Genomic DNA, 22,369 nt, shown 5'->3' with positions numbered 1-22,369 from the left:
GGGGAAAACTGACCCTCGTCGGCCACTAATGCTGCCGTTTCCCGTTCTGTCCCCTGCTAGCTGCCCTAGCGGAGATTACTGAAATGGTGGTGCAGCTCCACGGTACGATGATCAAGATGGAGAATTTCCAGAAGCTGCATGAACTCAAGAAAGACTTGATTGGCATCGACAATCTTGTGATTCCAGGAAGGGTAAGTAAGCAAGCTGTTTGAGGCGAAGCCAGAAAGGCAGTGTTCGGGGCGCCTGGGTGGCTCAGTTGGTTAAGCGTCTGGCTTCGGCTCAGGTCATGATCGCACGTTCGTGTGTTCGAGCCCCACGTCAGGCTCTGTGCTGACGGCTCGGAGCCTGGAGCCTGCTTCAGATTCTGTGTCTCCCTCTCTCTCTACCCCTCCCCGCTCATGCTCTGCCTCTCTCTGTCTCAAAAATAAATAAAACACTAAAAAAAAAAAAAAAAAAAAAAAAAAAAAGAAAGGCAGTGTTCAAGTGACTTAAACTTGAACCTTCTGAATATGGGCTCTCCACTCTAAGATGGTCTCCTTCTGAGTGAAGCGGCTTCCTTCCAGCTGGGACACAATTGGGACAACACCTTGAACCTTACAACTCCACAGTTTTGTGTTAGAAGGGGTTAAAGCAAGGCTTTGACCTCCATTTCTGCTTTTTCTCCTTCCTGGTTGATTTGCTAATTTACGTTTCCCCTACAGTATTCTCAGAGGATTGGAGACATCTCATTTTATTTTTCTAAAGTTAGGCAAATGTAAATGGAAGCCAAGGAAAAACACTTCTTTAAAACAATCAGGTAGAATGGTGATGCAAAGGCAGAGGAAAATTCGTGCACAAGAGCACGTAAGTTCTGGACATATGAAAATAATTGTTAAAAGACGCAATTTTCTGTACATAAGTAATTTTTTTTTTTTTTTTTTTGTTATTTTTGAGAGAGACAGTGCGAGCCGGGGAGAGTCAGAGAGAGAGAGAGAGGGAGACACAGAATCCGAAGACAGGCTCCAAGTTCTGAGCTGTCAGCACAGAGCCCAACACGGGGCTCAAACCCACAAACTGTGAGATCATGACCTGAGCTGAAGTCGGACGCTTAACCGACTGAGCCACCCAGGTGCCCCATGTACAAAATGTAATTTTAATTCAGAGTTAAAATAACACTTTAGCCCGAATGTGATTCTAGGAGAGGCACGTTCACTTGGGCCGTTGGCCCTCCCCTGCCCAGCCCCCTTCAGGGAACCCAGGTCCCCCAGGGAGGCAGGGCCTGGCAGAGCTGCTCCCAGGCCTTGGGGACACGAAAACAGAGCAGCCTGCTTTCAGTTCTCTTCCCAAGAAGCACGCGTTGCCCAGGGATCAGAGATAGGAGGGGGCGCAGCCCTCTCTTCCGCGGGATCTTCATCTCTAGGGCTCCTGTGTCTCAAAGTGCGCATCACCCAGGTTCCAAAGCGTCCGCGTCCTTGATCTGCTGCCCAGTCTGCCTTCGTCTTCACACAGGCGCCGTGTCTGCTATGCCGGGGGCTTTCAGTCGTGTCCGACAGGCTGCCACCCCGGAAACTTTAAGCCTGAAACGTAGGGAAGACGAGGGAACCTCCCTGTGTATCCGGGTGTTTCTGCCAGGGGACCCAATGATGAGACTGACCGGAAGACTCTTTGCAAAAGATTATCAGGAGTATGTGGCAAATGCTGGGTGCAGCTGAAAGCCGGGATTTACTTTGGCCCTGCTGCTGGGAACATGGCTCCAGGCCTCGGCACTCAGTAGCCACGTTTGGCCACCCACGTGGAAGGAAGCCTTAGTAAAGGCCACTGGAATCAGTATGATTTTCTCTTAACTTTGGATGTGCAAAAATATATAGCCAGGGCGCCTGGGGGGCTCAGCTGGTTAAGCCAGGTCATTGGTTAAGCTGGCTCAGGTCATGATCTCACGGTTCATGGGTTCGAACCCCACACTAGGTTCTGTGCTGACAGCTCAGAGCCTGGAGCCTGCTTCAGATTCTGTCTCCATCTCTCTCTGTTCCTCTGCTGCCCATACACTCTCTCTCTCAAAAGTAAACGTTCAAAAAAATTTTTTTAATAAATAGAGATCATTATTACTTATAAAGGCACCCGCCTTCTGTCCATATTCTCTCTCCAGCCTCAAGTCACGGCTGAATGACACGGAAGGAGGGAGTCACAGGCCTTGAGGGGAACAAGTTTTAAAACCGGGTGCTGTTCCATACACCTAAGCTAACTGAGTGTCATTAAATTCCCGAAAAACCTCTTGGGTGGGAGGGAAGCTCTGGTTTGTCTATAGGCAGAATTTTGAAAGCTGAGCTTTGCAGGAGCGCGCCTAACTTTGGAGACGCCCCTGGGCTGCATGGGGTGTCCTTCCTAGCACGGTGCTCAGGCTAATCCTGCGCACCCTCCAGCAGCGCTCAGCCCGGGACTGCGCCCCCTCGTGGAGGGCAGGAACCCTGCCTGAGGCAGCACTCCCCACCCCCACACCAGGGTGTCGGTCTGGGCCTGTGCGTGGCCTTCCCGTCACAGTGGCAGGGACCGGAGGGGTTGGGGGGCTTCGTTTGGTTAAAACTCAGAGGCATGGACTGGATTTCCCTCCAGAAGGAAGCAGCTCGCTCTTACGGACATTAGGGGCCTCTTGCCCCTCCCTCGTCTGTGGTTTAAAATAAAATCCTCTACGGGAGGAATGTGGAAGGTGTTAAGGGACCTGCCGCCGCGGTTTAGAAGCAGCCCTGTGAACAGTCAGGGGTTCCTTAGTAAGGAGCCGGAGAATTTCCCCATGACCCAGCCAGTCCACACCTCCGCATATGCCCGGAAGAACTGAAAACAGGTGTTCAAACCAACACCTGAACCTGAAAGTCTGTCCTCCATCCAGTGGTCAGATACATACAACGTGATAAATCTATATGACAAAATCGCCCCGGAAGGAGCGAAGTTCTAGCATGTACTACGATGTGGCTGAAACTTGAAGACCAGAGAAGTGAATGAAGCCAGACATACACAATGTCACATATGACAAGACTCAATTCACATGAAATACCCAGATAGCAAATCCATAAAGAAAACCAATCGGTGGGAGCCAGGTGCTAGGTCTAGGGCAAGGGCAAAGTGGACAGGGGCCGCTTAATGGGCACGGGGTTTCGGGTAATGATTTCCCCACGCATGTGCTCTTGGAACTCATAAAGGTCACAAATGGTAAGTTTTAGGTGTGTTCTATCACTGTTTAAAAACTAATAGTTTGGGGGGGGTAAGAGCTCCAAATCTGCACGCCCTCCGGGGTTTAATAGTCTGGGAGGAGGCATTCCAGAGACCCCTCTGCCGCTTCTGTTTGGTCCTAGAGCACAGTTCACTTGTTCCTAAGAACCAGAGCTGTGAGTCCTGGAGCATGTTCGCTGTCCCCACCTCTCCTGTGGCTGTCTCCCCAGCCCCCTGCCGCCACTCTGTGCCCCCTGCCCCTCCCAGCTGGAAACCAGCAGGGCCTGGGGATTAAGTGCAGAGTCACAGGCTCCCGGAAGGGCCCTCTGAGCACTGCTTTCTCTCTGAGTGGAACTGACTGTGGTCCCTGCCTCGTGGGCTCCTGGGAAGGGCAGGAGCTTAGCATTCAGCAAACAGTAACCATGATGGCTGCAGCTTGCGCCGGGACAGGGACCCCATAGGGGTGCGGAGTGCGGGTGCCAGCCAACCGTCGGGGTCTGTTTCGCCCGTAGGAATTCATTCGCCTGGGCAGCCTCAGCAAGCTCTCCGGCAAGGGCCTCCAGCAACGCATGTTCTTCCTGGTGAGTGCGCTGACGGCTGTCAGTCTTCACGGTGATGGATGACCCCCGGCGCCACTCAGAAGGCGGGGGCGGGGGGGGGGGGGCAGGGACGGTGGAGGCGGAGCGGTCTGCACTGCTCAGAGGCAGTTACTGAGACCCTTGACGGCCGTGTACAACTCTGAAACCTGCTCTGGGCGCCTGCTGTTCAGCGGAGCCCGTCCGTCTGACCTGCACTCGTCCTTGCTCCTCAGTTCAACGATGTCTTGCTGTACACAAGCAGGGGGCTGACGGCCTCGAATCAGTTCAAAGTCCACGGGCAGCTCCCGCTGTACGGCATGACGGTGAGTACGCGCACGAGGGGTGTGCGCAGGCTCGAGATCGGAGGGGCCCCCACCGGACGGCCTGCACCTCGCAGGCCCGATAACGGAGCAGGTGCCCGCACGGGAGGAAGGCATGTGGGGCTCAGGACCTGGCGCGCCCTGCACGTGGGACGCATGGGTATGTTCCTTCTAGAATCAAGTGAGGAAGCCAGATGCCGTGGCCACGAAGTCCTAATCTGCCTTTTACTTTTCTTCTTGCTTGGGGCTAAGGGCCCTGAAAGACCATCCACCCCATCCACGTGGAAAGGCTGAGCCCACCCCCAGGTGGAGGGGCCACCCGTCTCTCCCCAGGGAGGTGCCAGTGGACAGGTCTCAGGACCTGTGGCCCCTGGTTGGCAGATGCAGACAGGACGCCTGTCCGCCCAGGACTGTTTCCCTGACTTAAACTCACTCCCCTCAGTGGTTGGAGAGAAGGAAGTTCATGGGCTCTGCCCCCAAAAAATTTCAACGCACTTGACTTTCCTTTTGGCTTTCTGATTGTGGTTTATCGGCCGTGGTTCCTCTGAGCCGTAGCCAGTTTAGTGAACGTCTGAAAACGCACCGCGTGTCTCCCCGGCCTCTGGCAGTGACGTTCTGCTCGCTCGTCCCACAGATCGAGGAGAGTGAGGACGAGTGGGGCGTGCCCCACTGCCTGACCCTGCGGGGCCAGCGGCAGTCCATCGTCGTGGCGGCCGGGTAAGTCCGACCCCTCCCCCGCTCCCCCGGCCGCAGTCCGAAGACCTGACGCCGCCTCTTCCGCAGCTCTAGAGCCGAGATGGAGAAGTGGGTGGAGGACATACAGATGGCCATCGACTTGGCAGAGAAAAGCAGCGGCCCCACTCCCGAGTTCCTGGCCAGCAGCCCCCCTGACCACAGTGAGTGCGGGGCGGGGGGCTTCCCGGTGCCTCCCGGGCGCTCCCTCCGGGCACTAGCCTGGGGGGGGAGGGCAGGGGACAGCTCTGGCTTCTGGGGGAAGGGTACCCCCTACCAGGTGGCCTCCTCGCTGTGGGGGACGTTTATGTTTGAAGCTAATAATCAAGGACCCTCTAGTTCCTAAGAGTAAACAGGCCCCCGTCCCCCCTCCTGGGCCAGCACGGCAGCCTGTGGGCCAGAGGGTCCACGTGCAGGGAGAGGACCCCTTCCCAGTGCTCGAGTGTGTCAGGGGCTCCCCAGCACACACCCCCAGGGTGGGACCCTGACAGGAGAGGGCTGCTCGCGTGGCTTCCTTCTGCGGGGGCGCGGGGCTCCCCAGGGAAGTGTGCCCCCTCCCGTCCAGTCCCGCCCAGCGCCCGGCAGGGTCCCCAGAGGGGTCCCTTTCCTGGCCAGCAGAGATCTGAAGTGCTGCCCTTCGCTGCCTCCCGCAGAGTCCCCCGAGGAGGCCGCGGTGGCCGACCAGGAGTCGGAGGACGACCTGAGCGCGTCGCGCACGTCGCTGGAGCGCCAGGCGCCGCACCGCGGCAACACCATGGTGCACGTGTGCTGGCACCGCAACACCAGCGTGTCCATGGTGGACTTCAGCGTCGCCGTGGAGGTACGTGGCGACGTTTTCCAGGCTGCTGCCGTCCCTCCTCTCACGGAGCTGGCCAGGCAGCGGATGTTATCCGTGGGCACAGGCGCGTGGACAGGGGCCCAGGGAGGCAGTGGGGTCGGAAAGTTGGCGCCAGCCAGGACCATGTGGGGCACAGTTCGTGGATGAAACCCTGGGTCACGGCCACACGGTCACCTTAGATGCTGGGCTGCTGCCGCCCCCAAACCCACTTCTGGGGGGGGCCATCTAGCGGAGGTGTGGGATTGTCTTGTTACACGTGGAAGGTTCCGAATTCCTAAACGGGCCTGGCCTGAGCAAATGTCCCAGGAGGCTGTGGGCCGAGAATGGTGCTTTGTTTTGCTTTTGGAAGCAATGGTGTTGGGAACGTGCCAACCCTTTCTTGATGGCTAGTCTGCAGGGACAGTCTGGGGCTGTTCTCTGGAAGTGACCTTCACGGCATTCCCTGCTACAGCTAGTGTCCTGACGCCCGCGCCTGTCTGCAAACATCCCCAGGAGGACGCGTCCGAGGCCCCAGCCCTGGGCACCGGGCCCTCCCGGGGACTGGCAGCGAACATCCCCACTCCTTCGACCCCACAGGGACGGGCTTTGCCCTCCTGCCCAGCCCCCTTGGCACGGGGTGTGGAGGGCTCTCCCCGTAGCAGGGAGGGAGCTAGTCTGTCCAGCCGGCCCAGGGGAGCCGGAGAGGGTGCCTCGCTGAGGGAGAGAGGGGGCCTTGCTCCACTGTCCACTGACCTCCAGGCACAGAGGCTGGGAGGCCGGGAGCCCCCCCTCTACACCCCGGCAGCACGTAGGCCGCAGCAGGGGGGTCCTGGGGTCCAGACACTGCCTCAGGGCCAGCTCTTTCGGGTGACGGGCCTGCAAGGCTGCAGCCCTGTGTCTGCACAGTCAGGTGAGCGGCAGACCCGGTCCCAAACCCACACTCAGGCCAGCCCCTGCTTATTTGCAGCACGTGACCTAAAAACGGGGTTGGACGTTTTTAAATGGCTACGACGCGTGTCTGATTTTGCCTCGTTGCCTGGTGAGCCTGAACGAGACACCCTTTGAGGTCTGGCGGCCCCCGCGGCCCCGGGCCTGTGGGGTTCAGGAGCGGCGACGCAGGCGGAAGTCTCATGGCCTGGCGGGCCTGCCCCTCTGCAGGCGCCCCCCTCCCTGTCAGACCCCCCCGCCCGGGGTGCCTTCCGTGCCAGGCACATGCCCTCCCCCTGCCCCCAGGTCCTGGGGCCCTGCCCGGTGATGGGGGCGGGGGGCAGGCAGCTCCTTGCCCTCCTGACGGCTCTGGGTCCCGCACCCCGGTCCTCTCCCTTCCTCTGCAGGGCTCGTGCCTGTACTGGGAAGGCTGGGGAAGGCTGGGCATGTGCCTGGCAGACACGGAAGGTCATAGGCAGGCCAGGAGCGCGGGGGCATCAGGGGCCCAGAATAGACATGGGGTCTGGTGCTGGAAGGGCCTGTGGAGCCTTCTCGTCCTAGAGCAGAGTTGGCAGGTGCTGGAGGCGTGGGCAGTCTGGGTCCTGGGAGGACCCAGCTGGAAGGGATGGCCCTGAGGGGCAATCTGCAGGGGAGGGGGCTGTCTCTCCGAGTTTCCGGGCCGCCGGAACACGTTACACGGGGAAGTGCATCCCCAGTGGGGCTGGGAGCTGGGGGAGGTGCCCCTCCCCCAGCTCCCAGCAAGACCAGAACTCCTTGGTGTTTCTTGGTTTGTAGACGCACCACCCCAGCCTCTGCCTCCATCCCACCGAGAGGTCTCCATGGTGTCCGTTGTAAGGACACCGGTTACCGCATCTTCACCTTGATGTCCACACACACCCTATTTCCAAATCAGGTCACGGTCCACAGGTAGTAGGGCTTTGGATTTGAACGTTAACTTCCTGGGAGCCACAATCCGGTCCAGAATAAAGACTGAGTGGTGATGTGAGCCAGGAAGAGGGCAGAGTGCAGAGGCCTTCCCTCCACCCGGGAGTCGGGGAGCTCAGGAGAGGGGGCCGCTGCGCAAGACCGTGAGGAAGCGGGGCATCAGCCAGGTCTGGGTCAGGGATGCTGTCCTGTCCAGTAAAGGCAGCAGCGGGGGACTCGCCAGGCTGGAGGCAGCCGGGAGTCGTCTGCCCCTGTGGGTTCAGGCTCTAGAGCACAGGGGCAGAACAGGTAGAGACTTAGGGACCTGTGACCTGAGAAGGGGACAGAGGTGTGCCCCAGTGAAGCCAAGGGACGAGGAGTTGGAGTGCAGTTCGTGACCACGGGGGCCGCTAGGGATGTGGGGAGTTTGAACGTGGCATGTTCCAGAAAGGTGGCCGGGGGGAGCCGGCCTGGATGGGACACGGCGTGTGCACCGCGCTGTGGGACCCACGTACCAGAGGTTCTGGACGCCAGAAGCCGGAGGAGCTGGGTTCGGTAGAGGGAGAGAGTCTCCCCCTTGCTTTCAGGGTGACTCGTGATCGTGTGTGACGCTCCCCAGCTCTGCTTGCAACTCCGAGTACCCGGTTTTCATGTCACTTTATGCCCATGGCCAATTGGCAGCCAGACAGGGTGACACAGTGGTTGTCCCGGTGGGGGGGGACAGGGCACTGTCTGGCACCCCCACTGTTTGCAGTGTGCCCCCTTTCCACCGCATCACTGTCTCCCCATCGGAGTGTGAGCCACTCAAGGGCTCTGTCCTGCTGGCACGGGGACCCTACTTAGGGAGGTCTTTTAATAATGCTTTATAGGAAGAGCCACAGAGGATCAGAATACAGCAGACTCAGGTATATTTGTAGAGATTTTTTAATGTAGTAATCTGCCCACTTGACACAAAGCTATGGGACTGTCCCCACCATCGTTTCATGCTTCTTTTCGTCTCCTTGGTAATGAGCGACGGACCTTCTGGGTCTTGGCACCGGCCATGGGGCTCTGGAGTCGGACGCCTGTGCTCAGTGTCCTGCTGCAGCCGTGGTGGGGGGGCAGGGGGGGTCCCGGGGGAACTGCACTACCAGCCCCTCTGTCCTGGTCCCTCTTCCTTCAGCTCCCGGAGTCCCAGGCAGCTGGAGGCCGGGGACACATTCTGCTGCAGGCTGGCGTTCCTGCCAAGGCCACTAGATGGCGCGCAGGGCCTGCCAGCATGTCACCCTGGAGAACGGTTCCTTTCTGTCTAGAGTTTAGAGGGACCAGTGCATGGAGCCCGAAGTGCCCCTGACACAGAGCGGAGAGCAGTGCAAATCAAGCAGTAACGGGGACCAAGAACTAAATCAGGCTCAAGAGACTACCCACAGGGCCAGCAGGAGCCCTCAGTCACGTGCAGGAGCCAGGCCGGGCACCCGTGCCAGTCACCCACGCCCCTGTCTTTCAGAATCAGCTGTCTGGGAACCTGCTGAGGAAGTTCAAAAACAGCAACGGGTGGCAGAAGCTGTGGGTGGTGTTCACCAACTTCTGCCTGTTCTTCTACAAGTCCCACCAGGTACTCGCCCCACAGGATGGGGCGGCCGGGGTCTGGGCTGAGGGGACCGACACCCGAGCCACCTGCCCGGGCATGAGCAGGTGCAGGCCGCGTCCTTGAGCCCCTCGAGGTCCAGTGGGGCCCGTCGGCAGAAAGCTGGTCGGGGGGCGGGGTGACCTTGTCGAAGGCTCCTGCGTGGCGGGCTGGGCCCGCTCCCTGCAGCCGCATCTCCAAAGCTGCCATCTGTCCACTCTCCCCAGGACCACCACCCCCTGGCCAGCCTGCCCCTGCTCGGCTATTCGCTCACCATCCCCTCGGAGGCCGAGGACATCCACAAGGACTACGTGTTCAAGCTGCATTTCAAGTCTCACGTGTACTACTTCAGGGCCGAAAGCGAATACACATTCGAAAGGTAAGGCCCCTCCGCCGGGGCGGCCTCCCCCACGAGCCAGGTACAGTAGCAGCTCCATTGGCCGCCGCGGGTCTGGGCGGTTTACTCACTTCCAAAATGCCCTTGACCTTTGTTGAGGGCGAAGTAGGCAGTCTCCTAACATCAGCCCTGAGCCTGGACCGGGTCCCGGCCACACATGGTGCACGTTTAAATCCCTAACACACATGTTGTTTCCGTCTCTGGAGTATTACTTACGGCGGGTGGGAGCGTGCCAGGGCCGGAAGACCACATGAGGGAAGAAAACCTCCTAACGCTTCTCGGGGTCACCATCTCAGACGGGTGCGCGGTGGGAGGCGGCCCAGGAGCCCTAATCTTTAAAGAAGAATGGGAAGAGCCAGGCTCTCACATCTGACCGATTTTCAGACTGTTCCCAGAACTTCAGGTCGTAGTTCTGGGCTCCCAGGAATGGCATCCTGCAGCGTGGGCAGGGGTGGGGTCCTCAGGCCATCGACCGGAGGGGGTCTAGCCAGGCCGATGGGACACAGCATGGTCCTTCGTGCCCGTGGCCAGGAACATCAGTTCAGTGGTTGAAAACCAAAGTCAAGGCCTCCTAATAAGGTACACGGCTTGAAAAGTGAGCCCCGGGGAGAACTCTTCTCAAATCTGAGCCTGGACCAGAGAACTGAGACTGATCCTCAACAGACCGGTGGCTCGAGGAGGCAGGAACCTGGGCCTCCCCCCACCCTCAGCACTGCCGACCTTGGGGCCCATTCAGTTCTCGGGGGACGGGGGGGGGTCCTGTGCCTTAGATGCTGCTCAGGGGCATCCCAGGCCCCTTCCCACTCGAGTCTACTTGGCCACTCTCTGCTGTGACCCCCCCCCCCCAAAACGCCTCTGGACACCGTCCCCCAGGGTCGGGGAGAGCCACAAATACCCACACAGCCAGGGGTCTGTGGACAGACCAGGAGGCGGAACAGGAACCCACCATATCACCTGGGCAGGGTGCGTCCATCCTGGGCACTTTCGTTCTCTACAAAATGAGCGCCCCAGCCAGTGGTTCTCAGACTGTTCCCCAGGAACACCTAGAGGAACCCTTAGCCTTGCGCTCAGTTACTTGGGGACCAGGAGGAACTCTGCTCACGCAGCACATTACGGACCAGGCACCAGCGTGTCACCTATGTAATGACGCAGGCTGGGTACCGGGACACTTTTACCAAAGTGACCCTGGACTGTCCTTTCGTTTTCTGGTCTTAGGTGGATGGAGGTGATCCGCAGCGCGACCAGCTCGGCCTCCCGCGCCCACGTTCTGAGTCACAAAGAATCCCACGTGTACTGACGCGGATGGTTGAGCAGCGGCGGCTTTCCTGGGAGACCCTTCCTTTTCCTCTGTATTAACGACGCCTCGTAAAATTAACACGCGGCCGGGACCCAGATCCCTGTCCCTCCGCCACACCGTTCTAACCTTGTCTTTCCGAGCCGCTCGCTCGTGTGTCGTCGGAGCGGAACGCGCTCCCCCCGCGGACGCCGGAGCTTCTGTCGTCCTCCCGCGGGGGCGCTTTCCAGCCCGAGCCAGTATTAAAGCGTGGTCATTAACGTAGTGCCAAATGACAGTTGTTCTTCACAAACTGCACCTTCAGAGCAGTACAGCCGCATCCGTTCAACCAAACGCGACCGGGCAAGTGCTCTTCTTTGTCTTAAAAAAGACCCTTCTTTCGATTTAGAGGCTGGTGCATTTTAAAGCGGATTTTTCCAATGTTTGTGATACCCTGGCACCGTCTTAAGCAAATGAGATCATTTTCCGATTTCGTTTTTTTCAACCTTTCTACTTTTATAATAGTAGCGAGTTAGTAGGATTTACTTCTTTGATCGATACGCAGTTTGCAGCACACGAAGTATGTTCCACACCCTGGGGTCTTCTGCTCCAAGGAAGTGGACCAAATCGCTGAAGGGGTCGCGTTCTGTCCCGAGAGGCGGAGCCCAGCGCCGCGCCCGCACTCGCGGCGGTGTGCGCGGTGCACAAGCATGAGAACCTGTATGTCTGTAACCGGGGCCATTTGTGAGCTGTGACGTCCCGAGGGTGGGTGCGGCCCCCGTCATTCCCGTGTCCTGCAACTGTGGCTTGGAATTGCACATTCAGTAGTAGTGTCTATCGTGCCTGTCTTCAAACAAACCTTCTCCCCTCCTTTCTATACTCCTCCCCGCCCCCAGGCATGGGGGGCAGCAGTGCGCCCCCGCGCACCCTCCCCGGGAACCCGGCTCCTGGCGTAATTGCTGGTGCCCACTCGGCAAGGTGTCCTCTGCGGGGGGCGGGGGCTGCTATTCCCGAGTATTCTTAAACCCTTTCTGACACGGCCCAGAGGGGGGCGACCAGTCCAGCATCTCCCAGTGCCCGCAGCACAGCTGGGAGAGCCCCTTCCCCAGGAAACACGGGGCGGCCCGCCGTGGGGAGGCTGGGACTGGTGGGCGTGGAAACGGCAACGTGCAGATGGACCAGGAGCCCGAGACGTGTTCATCATTTGCCTTACGAATATGTACCAGATGGTTTTCAGTACTAACAAAAGGGAATAAAAATACCTCACGCCACAATCCAGCATACTCAAGTTTTAAGGCAAAACATAACCAACCTTGTCTGGTCTTTCTTTTCACCTCCTTCGGGCAGGTTGTGGGGAGGGAGCCATCGAGGGGCGGACACGAAAACAGCGTGTGTACAGGACACTTGGTGTGTGACGGTCCCTCTGCTCCAGCTGAACTGGGGAGCACAACCTTGCTGGGGGCTGGTCAGGGGCTCTAGAAGGAGTAAAACCCAAGGGATGAAAGCGAAGCAGACCGGGGTGGGGGGCCACCCTCTGCTTCCTTTGTGAAAGGGGGCCCCGGAGCCCCGCTGTTCCCTGTGACTCCCCCACACCCCACAGTAGGCCCAGCCCCCTGGGAAGGTGAACCCGTCACGGAGTGGCTGGCCGCACATTCGCAGGAACAGGAACAATTCTCTCTGGAGAAGTCCCCGGTCACTAACCCCTACAAGGCATGAGGATGAGGTGATCTAGTCCCAGGTCACCGAGTGATGACTCCGAACCACTCCTGGGACAGTGCTGGTACCGCACCTCTGTGTCCCCTGTGACGTCAGAGAAAAGGTGAGGTCCAAATCACGTGGCCACGTGAGATGTGTCCCAAGCTCCCAGAACACACAGGGAGGCTCAGAGACGACCCGGACATCAGTCCGTCCTGTAACAAAACTACAGGACGGCTCAAACAGGAACGCGGGGGCACCTGGGTAGCTCAGGTCATGATGTGGCAGTTTGAGCCCCACGGGCTTGCTGCCGTCAGCCCCTCCCCCGCTTATTTTCTCTCAAAAATAAAAAATACACCTTAGAACAAACAAACGGATCTCACGGTTCTGGAGGCAGGAAGATGATCGGGGCACCGGCCGACCTGGTGTCCGGCGAGAGCCTGCCGAGTTCACGGCCAGCTGTCTTCTCGCCGCATCCTCATGGTGCCGGGGAGGAGGGTCACTGGGGGGGTCTCTCTCGTGAAAGTCCCCAATCCCATCACCTAATTCCCTCCAAATACCAGCTCCCTGGGGATTAGGACTGTAACATAAATTTGGGGGGAGCATTCCGCCCGTGCCCTCTACACACACGAGACCGAGTGAGAGTTCGTTTTCTGTGCACTTTATTGACCTTGCACAATACAGTACCTGTGCTCACACGCCTTGCAGCACTCGCCCCGCTTATTGCCATATTTTATAGCAGAAATATAGAAGCCATTTTTTTAAGGAAATATAAAAATGTGTATAAATGGACCATTTTGCCAAAAGAAAGGTACAAACGCCACATGAAGAACGGAAATAGACATTTCACAGGACTAACTGGACAAAACCATTGGATGCAGGTGTGTGGCATGTACATGGAGACAGGGCCACCCTGCTCAGCACAGCCAGAGGGGACGCAGAAACCCAGCCGGACACAATCTCCTGCCTCCCCGTTTCCAGAAGGTGGGAGCTGGGCTCCCCACAGGCCTCTCCCACTCGGCGGGCCATCCACAGTCTGTAATTGGACAAGTGTGGCCACGGGGCCTTGGCATCAACAGGCCTCCGAGAGCTAGCAAATCCATCCCGGACACCGGGCTCCCAGGTCCGACGGGCAGCAGAGTTTCTGTTGTCCAAGGCACGCTCACATGTCCCCTTAGAGGCACAGACTTCAGCTCGTGTGTCCACAGAAAGCAAACCAGACTGGGCAAGAGATCCACGTCTTGACCCCGCCCCAAACCCCTCTCCCCCAGGAAGCTCACCCACCAGAAGACACTCGCTCACAGCTACACGGCCAACGGGCCTCATGGCGGGGGGGGGGGGGGGCCGCAAAGGGATCCCAGTCCAGCGTCTGGGACGCGTGCGGACCCTCCCCGCCCGCCCACTGCACTGGCTACTCCCACCTCCCCGTGAGCACGACTGCTGCTCGCATCTCAGACTGGCTTCCGCCCCCCCCACCCCGCTGGCCCCCTGCAGCGTGGCCCCCGAAGCAGAAAGCTACGGTCTACACTGGCAGTCTGGGAAGCAGACAAGCCGCTCACTGTGGGGCAACACGGCTTCCCTTCTCCGAGCCAGTCTCCCGCGTGAACAAACGCATCTTTGGCCTCTGCCTCACAGGGGAGCAAACCGTTCACGGGGCCACAACGCTCTGCTGAAACACGGAGTGTACCAGCCTCAAGTCCCATCACCCGAGAGAATGTTCCTGAGGCAGAAAACACAAGGTAAGAATCCGCGAGTCACTCAGCTGTCCCCCCAATCAGAACGCAGCCTTCGCCGAAGTTAACCATTCCCTTCCTAAGAAATCAGGACTTGACTTCAGACGCTGAACCCTGCACTCCGGAACACGTCTAAACACGGCACATGCGCAGACGTTTCTGGCCCGGGCCCTCTGTCCTCTCAGGAGCTTCCGGGCCGCTGGGTCGGCACCTACCACACCTTCCGGTACCTTCCTTGCTTCCAAAAGTCCTGCTTCCCTCCCAGAACTGCGACGCCAGCACAGAGCACGCCTTGCATCAACAAACATGAAACGGCGCCACGTGCGCCAGGTCAAGGATGGCCGCAGGGACTCTGTCCCCAGAGACCCGGAGGTCCCCTCCTGCCTCTCACCTTGGCAAAGCCAGGTGCTGCCACAAGCCAAGAAAAACACGGCCAGACGGGCCGACAAACAGCAGGCCCGGGCTCCTCGAAGGAAACAAAACCGCCCTTGATCAAGGTCCCTGGGAAGAGAGCAGGACTTTACAGGTGAGCGATGTCAGGTCAGCGCCATCTTCTCAAGGCCCCATCTTTCCAGAGCAGAGGTGGGCGCGGGCCTGGGCGGGCCCACCGCGGCCCCTCCTCCTGGGAGGGCGGACACGCCCCCTCCTCACGCACACGCCCCCACACACCCTCCGACGCAGGTGCGCTGCCCCCTGCAGTCCTGTTTCAAGAGTCACACCGCACGACAAGTGTGTTATAAAATTTATTCATGGAAGCATTCGGGCACGGAGGCGGGAGGACACGCGGGCCTCACGACAAGGAGCGACAGGAAATCCCACCGAGAGGGCGGCGCAGCGGGCGCAGGTTGGCAGCGGCACAATTTCGAACAAATGTTAAGACGAGCGCAACGTCATGGGGGCAACTTAAAATAATTAAAGCTTCATGAGGCAAGATATGTTCCGATTCAAAACAGTAAGAAATAGTACCATCGAAGGAAAGGAAATCAGCCTCGACAGGCACCGAGGAGGGCCGCCGGGCGGACGAGGGGGCGCCGGGCCTGTGCGAGGCACAAAGCGGAGTGTTCTAGGAGGGGCGTTAATTATTATCAATGGCAAACCCTGCAGATACAAAAACAAAACCCAGATCACTGATCACAGAATCCAAAATTTACATGTAATAAAGGCAAGGCAAGAGACTCGAGTTACGGCCTGTCAAATATTTACTCCACTGACATTATCTACAGAAGCGCCCGGCCCGCTTGCACACGGTGGCTCCTGACGCGCGCCAGCGGGGTCCGAGCCGGGGCGCTATATACAGATCTGTACACTGACCCACCAGAGCGACTCTCCAGCTCCCGCCGGGGCGAGCGCGCAACTTAAAGCAAGATACCTGAGGTTTCGATCCGTATGTGGCCTTGTCGTGATCCCACACACACATTTCAGGGTCTGTTTTTGTTTTTAAAGACACTTTCCTTGATATGTGCACACTGGCTAAAATTAAAAACAAGAACAGTAAAATCAGATGATGGCTTGAAGGAGCCGACCCGACCCCCCCCAGCCGGAGGCTTCGCGTGGTGGCGGCTGGCAGGGACGGGGACGGGCGGCGTGTGGCCCCGGATGACGTGCCGCCGCAGCCGGGTCGGCGAAGGCTCTCGTGGACTTGGTACGAGGAGGATGAAGAAGGAAGAAAAGAAAAACAAAACCCCAAATGCCGAAGGGACTTCAGTGGGATGAGGTGCCTCCACCACTGAGAGAGTATCTAGAGGGAAAAACGAGAGAAACAGAAGTGAGTGTCATTTCTGTAACCTCCGTGCAGAACTCCAAACCACCCCAGACCCGACCTGTTCTAGGCAGTGCCACGCCCATAAAAAAAATTAAGCGGAGCAGATGGATAATCATCATACTGAGAATTCCCAGAAACTAAGGAAACCGTGATCTACACGACTTTTCACAGGTGAAGTTCAGTCCGTGGAAGGACGGAAAGTCCGTAGCGCAAAGTGGGAACACGGGCGGTCTCCCAGGGGAAGAAGAGGTGAACACAATGAATGGCAGGGCGTTGCCTGGAGTCCATTTTTTAAAATTCCAACATCAGTAATACTTGAAGATATCGTAAGATTCCAGGGACAGGGACATGTACACATGGCTGGTTTAAGTATCAGCACAGGTAAAATTAAAAAAAAAACAAAAACAAAAAAGAAGGGGCACCCGGTGGCTTAGCCGGTTGAGCGTCCAACTTCAGCTCAGTCATGATCTCACGGTTCGTGGGTTCAAGTCCCATGTCATGCTCTATGCTGACAGCTCAGTTTGGAGCCTGCTTCAGATTCTGTGTCTCCACCTCTTTGTCCCTCCCCTGTTCACACTCTCTCTCTCAAAAATAAACAAATGCAAAAAGAAATTTTTTTTAATTAAAAAAAAAAAGTATCGGCACAGGAAACCCTTCATGGCTACAAAGATCTCGCTGCTCGTTCGGGGCCTCCACTTGCTGGACTGTGTGAGAAACGTGGCCCGAAGGAGCCCCGCGTTCTGCACGAAGATGCCCCACAGACTCTTGTAATCGTGACACTTAGGGAAGAACTCTGATGTCCAACAGTAGAGAAACGGTTAGGTAAATAAAGCGATTTTTGAAGCAGATTAAAAATTGTAATTACAGGGGTGCCTGGGTAGCTCAGTCTAAGCATCCAACTTCGGCTCAAGTCATGATCTCACTGTTCAAGGGGTTGGGCCCTGCGTCTGGACCCTGACAGCCCAGAGCCTGGAGCCTGCTTCAGATTCTGTGTCTCCCTCTCAATGTGCCCCTCCACTGCACGCACACTCTGTTTCTTTCAAAAATAAACACTAAAAAACCCTTTTTTAGTTAAAAAACCTAATTATACTTAACATGAGAAATACACACAAATTACTGTGTACATAAAATTCTACAGGCAGTACATAGTTTCACATGCACAATTTTTCCTATATACTATAAAACATCAAAAACTTTTATGTGCACTAATTTGGAGACACGTAAAAAGTTGGATAAATTTATGATTTGTATAGAACGGAAGCCAATGAACTGAAACTGACTATAATGCTAACTGGCCGGTGCTGGTGGGGTCAAGGGCACTTTCTTCTGGTTTCCGCTAATTCTGCAGTGCTACCTTGCTCAGAATGCTAAAAAGGAGCAGGGGTCCTCTTATGGCCAGGAGCCCCTGGGCCACCTCAAAACTGAGAAGGCTGAGGACATGTTTAGTGGAGGCAATGTCAAACGTTCCAACCTCTGGCTCCTCTTCTAAGGCGTTTCAACTACTCGGCGGCCTCCCAGAGAACAGATGATCACACGCAAGATCCTCTTGAAAAGTGAGTTTCAGGGGCGCCTGGGAGGCTCAGTTGGTTAAGTGACCAACTTCGGTTCAGCTCATGATCTCACGGTCTGTGGGTTCGAGCCCCGCGTCCGGCTCTGTGCTGACAGCTCAGAGCCTGGAGCCTGCCTCAGATTCTGTATCTCCCTCTCTCTCTTTGCCCCTCCCCCGATCACACGGTCTCTCTCTGTCCCGCAAAAATAAATGTTAAAAAAAATTCTTTTAAAACAGAAAAGCAGGCTTCAGCGACAGATCCTCAAACTCCTCTTCCAAGAAATACACATGCCGGAGCCACGGGAAAAGTTGACACTACGGAAAAGGACCCACACGTCAATTCAAATGAAGATAGAGAAGTCTCTGAAATGCCTTGGACGGAAATCGGTTATTTTTCCTGAGGCGATCCACTGAGGTCCCGCCTTCATGGAGCTAAATGGGAACGAGGTGGCCGCAGGGCCACCAAGGCATGGTGGCATCTGGGTGGGGGACACACAGGAAGAACTCGGGGAGCCTCAGAAGAGAGAAGTGACGGCACCTGCTGAGAAGCCTGTGGGTCCCACTAAGGACCCCTCAGGAGCAGGGTCCCAGCTGGCTGCAGACAGAGGGTCTGCACGTCACAAAGGAAGGGAAAACAAGACTGAACGGTCTGGAGACAAGAAGGAAGAACGTGGACTCAGTGTCCGTAACGCGTCACTGGCGAGTAAATTCAAACACGACGTGGACCGCGGCAGCCACGTGTGACTTCTATACGCTCGACACTTGCACCAGCGGCTGGCGAGGCCAGTTCACACCGCAACGTGCTGTCCAGTGTCAAACACACGGACTGCAATGACCTGGAGAAAAGCAAACGTGAAATGCCTGAACAGTAACAGTCTGCACTGACTGCGTGTCGAGGGGAAAAGTGTGAGAAGCGGTGTCTTAAAAAATCTGTTATTCTGGGGTGCCTGGGTGGCTCAGTCGGTTAAGCCTCCGACTTCGGCTCAGGTCAGATCTCACATTCGTGGTGGGTTCGAGCCCCACATCGGGCTCTGTGCTGACAGCTAGCTCAGAGCCTGGAGCCAGCTTCCGGTTCTGTGTCTCCTTCTCTCTCTGCCCCTCCCCCTCTCATGCTCTGTCTCTCTCTGTATCAAAAATAAATAAAACATTAAAAAAAATTTTTTTTAAATCTTGTTATTCCAACTAATTTTCCTTGTTCCACTTTTACCGTTTTCTCACGAGGTTACTAGGACCCCACGGAGCGGTGTGTGGCTCACGCTGTCTGGTGGAGCGTGTGGGGACAGAGCCCCTGGGCCCACGGCAGCCGGGACGGAGCAGGGACAGCAACGGACACGCACAGGCCACACCACCTGTGCCCTGGCGCCTTGGAGAAATCGAGTCACGTACGCCACTTCCCTGCTAACCATCTCAGATCAGACGGTTCAGGGCAACGTGGACAACAATCCTAAAAGTGACACCAGGAAAGCAGAAAACCAAACCAAAACCAAGCACAGAAGCCGCAGTTTCTGGTTGAGTTCCAGGTGATTCCGTGGCTCCTGTTCACAGGAATGAAGCGGGACTCGGAGGAGTGAGGGGGGTGCACGCTGCTCTGAGCAGGAGGAGAGTGCGCCGTCACTACGCTCTGATTACAGAAGGGGGGGGGCAGCGAGATGAGGGTCATCTCCTGGATGGACAGTCAGCGGTCCTCTCACCACGCAGACCTGTCGGCCCCGTGAGCGGGGGAGCGGACGGGTGGCTGCAGTTCGCTCCTCCTCTAGGCCTGCGATTTGTTCCCGTCAACGGGAGGGAGGTACACCAGGTAGTGTAACTGAGTTCTTCCAAGGCCTCAAAAGAGAAGGCCCAGTAAACAGGCCTCATGCCCAGCAGCCCTCAAGCATGGGCTGGGCAGGCCGGACACCTTCGACCAAGGAGCCTGCGGCCGGGGGGTCAGACCAGCCGGGAGGAACGGGGCCAGGCCCCTGAGGCCCGCCGCACTAGGGCTCTGCGCCCGCCAGGGGGCAGCCCCTTATACCGTCACCGCCAAGTGGCAAAAGGAACCCAAAAGGCCCCCTAACTTCTTCCTTCACGTGTTGTCAAGGCAGCCTCTCTGGAAAGAGCTGAAATGCTCCTCACTCTCACCAAGGCTCCGCCAGGCTCTGGAAGGGGCTCAGGAGTCTAGACAATTCACAATTCACCTGGAAGGTGCTTTTTGTTTTCTTTTTAAATGTTTGTCTTTGAGAGAGAAAGAGAGAGAGAGAGATCGTGAGCAAGGAAGGAACAAAGAAAGAGGGAAGCAGAGGATCTGAATCGGGCTCTGCATGGACAGCACAGAGCCCAGCCCAACGTGGGGTCAAACCCACAAGCCGTGAGATCATGACCTGAGCTGAAGTTGGACGGGTAACCGACTGAGCCACCCAGGTGCCCTAAGGAAGGTGAATTTCAAAGCAATGACATGGTTGGAGTTTTGGGGAGTGGTGACAGTTTGTGGGTGCAGAGCAGAGCCCCAGTCACAGCACACCTCCACTCTCTCCACCACCCCCAAATGACTACCCTTCCTTCTGTGGAGGGGACACTGAAGTGACCTCCACAAGGAGGCTCCTCTCAGAAGTCTGAGAGTGGGCAGGGAAGCCCAGGGCATCCCCCCGGCCCCCACCCCCGAACCACAGGCAGGACAGGGCACACTGCCCGCATGGCAGGGCTCCGGGCACGAGGGGGCAGGAGAAGTGGCCCAGGCACCTGAGGAAGCGAACACACGGATGTCCTCACTCACAGAGCCCCAACTTCTGGCGCTGTGGACCAGACTCTGAACACAGAAAAACCAAACATGTTTTTAAGGAGCACGCCTCTCCGGGGATGGTCAGGTGCCTCACTAGGAGCAGGTGTGGTGGCCTGTGGTGGGGGCGGGGGGGGGGGGGTCTTTTAAAGGCTCTGGATGTTTGTTTACATGAGAACAGCGTCTGTGGGCCTTCCCAGTAGCTTCCAGATTCCTATCATTCTTCCATAGCGACTGATTTCTAGGACTCAGAACTTTCTGAAACTTGATTCTGCTTCAACCGTGTGGCCGGGAAGCTAACAGCAACCAACCGAGGACAAAGCACCACCGGGACAGAGGACTGACAAGCAGTCCCTTGGCAAGCGCGGAGCGCGCCGCAGGCAGACACGCCAGGGCCCTCCCGCCTGGACGCAGGTACCTCTGCAGCCGCTGCACAAGCTGGGCCACCATGGTGTCCGAGATCCCGGGGCAGGCCTCCTCCGCCAGGTAGATGGCCCCGCGCAGCTCCTCGATGGGCCCCGTGTTCCCGCCGCACGACTGGCTCTTCTCCTTCAACTGGGAACACGCAAGCATGAAGAGCATGACCCACACGGGCCCAGGGGCCGCGAGCGCCTCCAGTCCGCATGACCGGCCACAAGCCTGGACCACTGCCCACTGCCACCCCCTCCCAGGAGCAGCTCCCCGACAGCACTCTGTGCAGGGCAGGGGTCAGACAAGTTGCTGCCTCTGCTAGGAAGGAACAGGGACGGCCAGCCTCCCGTGCACCTTCTCCATATCCGATCGTGGCCCTGGCCCCTCTGCTCGCCCACTTCGGCCTTCATCTCTACCAGAAACTCAACCGCAATGTGGCTCCGCTCAGGTCCCAGAGGCAGCTGCACCGTGCGCCCTGTCCTAGCTCCTGGTGGGGGCGGGCTGCCTCTGAAGGCTCCAGTAGAGGGCCTTTCTGGTCCCCGGGAGCTGTCAAGCATTCGCCTTCATGCAACCAAGTGGCACCCCTAAATTCTGGGAAGCCGGCGCCCCTCTCGGCCCCTCCGCCCCCACAAGAAATCCCGGCAGTGTCCTCAGCACCACCTCACATGAGGCTGAGGACGCTGAAGTCCCTCTCTGGGATGGATGCGACCACACTGTGCCCGACAAGGAAACCTGTTTCGTCCACAGGCAGCAGGAGCCCCTCCTCTCGATTTCACCTTAGGAAACCATTCACTTTTAGTTTCCGCTTTTCAAGCTGCTGGGAACATGTCACTCCCGGCATATGCTGCATCCTGACCGCGCTGCCCCTCCCCCTGGCTGAAAGGGGGAGGGGGGGGGAGGACGGGAAGGCAGGGCGTGGGCGGGGCCCCGGAGATGGCCTCCTGTGTCCCTGTAGGGCCGCCCATCACTTAAGGACTACAGAGAACAGTGTATTTACAAGTCCTGACTCCTCTTCCCCCATTTTCCTACATCGGGCCTCCTCCCTGGCTCGATCGGCCCACTCCGAGTGGGCCACCTGCACGCACTGACGGCCTGGAAAACGCGCATGCGCAGACACCGCGGAACAAATTTGGGGAGCGTTCCGTAAAATGGTACATGCTGAACACTTCAAACATGCAGTGATCGAGTGCTACTAATAAAAACAAAGAAAAGACTCCTGTGACTTTACCTTCAGGCTACTGGGGGAGAGGGGGCAGGGGGAGGATCAAAATCAAAGCAGTATTCCATTTAGGATTAATTCATTAATTCCAAATGATGATTTCAGAACAGTTTCTTCACATGCCCCATGGAAAATACACGGCTTCTGACACGCAGAAGTATCCATGCCGTTTTCCCGAGCTGCCTGCCTGATGCTGGTGGGGGTCACAACGGCGCCTCTAGGAGGCCAAGGAAACAGCCAGAAGGGCTGAAGGGCCATCTGCCAACAACACAGTAACGAGCAGGAGGGTGTCTTATGGACAGGAGAGGGAGAGCGCAGGCACCCAGAAAAATCAGCCAGGCTGAGAGCCAGGGGGGACACAGAGGGGGCCCCCACCTGCCCCATGTCATTTAGCTGTGTCATCAGCACCCTGTACCCTGTACGTCCCACGGTTTCAACTCCACGCCCCAGGCTCCAGCATGGCCCTTGGGCAATCTCAAAGGGCAGACCCT

The 22,369-nt window shown here is 57.5% G+C and overlaps 2 protein-coding genes and 1 long non-coding RNA gene across 4 annotated transcripts in view; 1 reads left to right on the top strand and 2 right to left on the bottom strand.

The window, feature by feature from the left end:
- FARP1 (FERM, ARH/RhoGEF and pleckstrin domain protein 1) overlaps positions 1–12,064 on the top strand; it is a 230,288-nt gene extending 218,224 nt beyond the window's left edge. For both annotated transcript variants that reach the window (XM_029936510.1, XM_029936509.1), the window contains exons 20-27: positions 3,696–3,764; positions 3,995–4,084; positions 4,716–4,798; positions 4,865–4,977; positions 5,467–5,633; positions 8,968–9,075; positions 9,315–9,466; positions 10,700–12,064. In XM_029936510.1, the coding sequence (XP_029792370.1) occupies positions 3,696–3,764; positions 3,995–4,084; positions 4,716–4,798; positions 4,865–4,977; positions 5,467–5,633; positions 8,968–9,075; positions 9,315–9,466; positions 10,700–10,781 (864 nt within the window). In that variant the 3' untranslated portion in view covers positions 10,782–12,064. The remainder of the gene's footprint in view (positions 1–3,695; positions 3,765–3,994; positions 4,085–4,715; positions 4,799–4,864; positions 4,978–5,466; positions 5,634–8,967; positions 9,076–9,314; positions 9,467–10,699) is intronic.
- Positions 8,388–12,779, bottom strand: LOC115289364. Its single transcript, XR_003907585.1, has 2 exons — positions 12,459–12,779; positions 8,388–12,232 (listed from the first exon to the last, which is right to left on the bottom strand). It is a non-coding gene; the product is annotated as an uncharacterized LOC115289364 (long non-coding RNA).
- Positions 12,780–14,915: 2,136 nt separating this feature from the next.
- STK24 (serine/threonine kinase 24) overlaps positions 14,916–22,369 on the bottom strand; it is a 63,292-nt gene continuing 55,838 nt past the window's right edge. The window contains exons 9-11 of the mRNA XM_029936511.1: positions 20,667–20,803; positions 15,555–15,923; positions 14,916–15,283 (exon numbers count right to left, since the gene is read on the bottom strand). Of these exons, the coding sequence (XP_029792371.1) occupies positions 15,887–15,923; positions 20,667–20,803 (174 nt within the window). The 3' untranslated portion in view covers positions 14,916–15,283; positions 15,555–15,886. The remainder of the gene's footprint in view (positions 15,284–15,554; positions 15,924–20,666; positions 20,804–22,369) is intronic.

The sequence above is a fragment of the Suricata suricatta genome, chromosome 4 (genome assembly GCF_006229205.1).
Source record: "Suricata suricatta isolate VVHF042 chromosome 4, meerkat_22Aug2017_6uvM2_HiC, whole genome shotgun sequence".
Taxonomy (NCBI): Eukaryota; Metazoa; Chordata; class Mammalia; order Carnivora; family Herpestidae; genus Suricata; species Suricata suricatta.
Note: the sequence above shows the minus strand (reverse complement) of the source record. Positions and strands in the feature narration are given on the sequence as shown.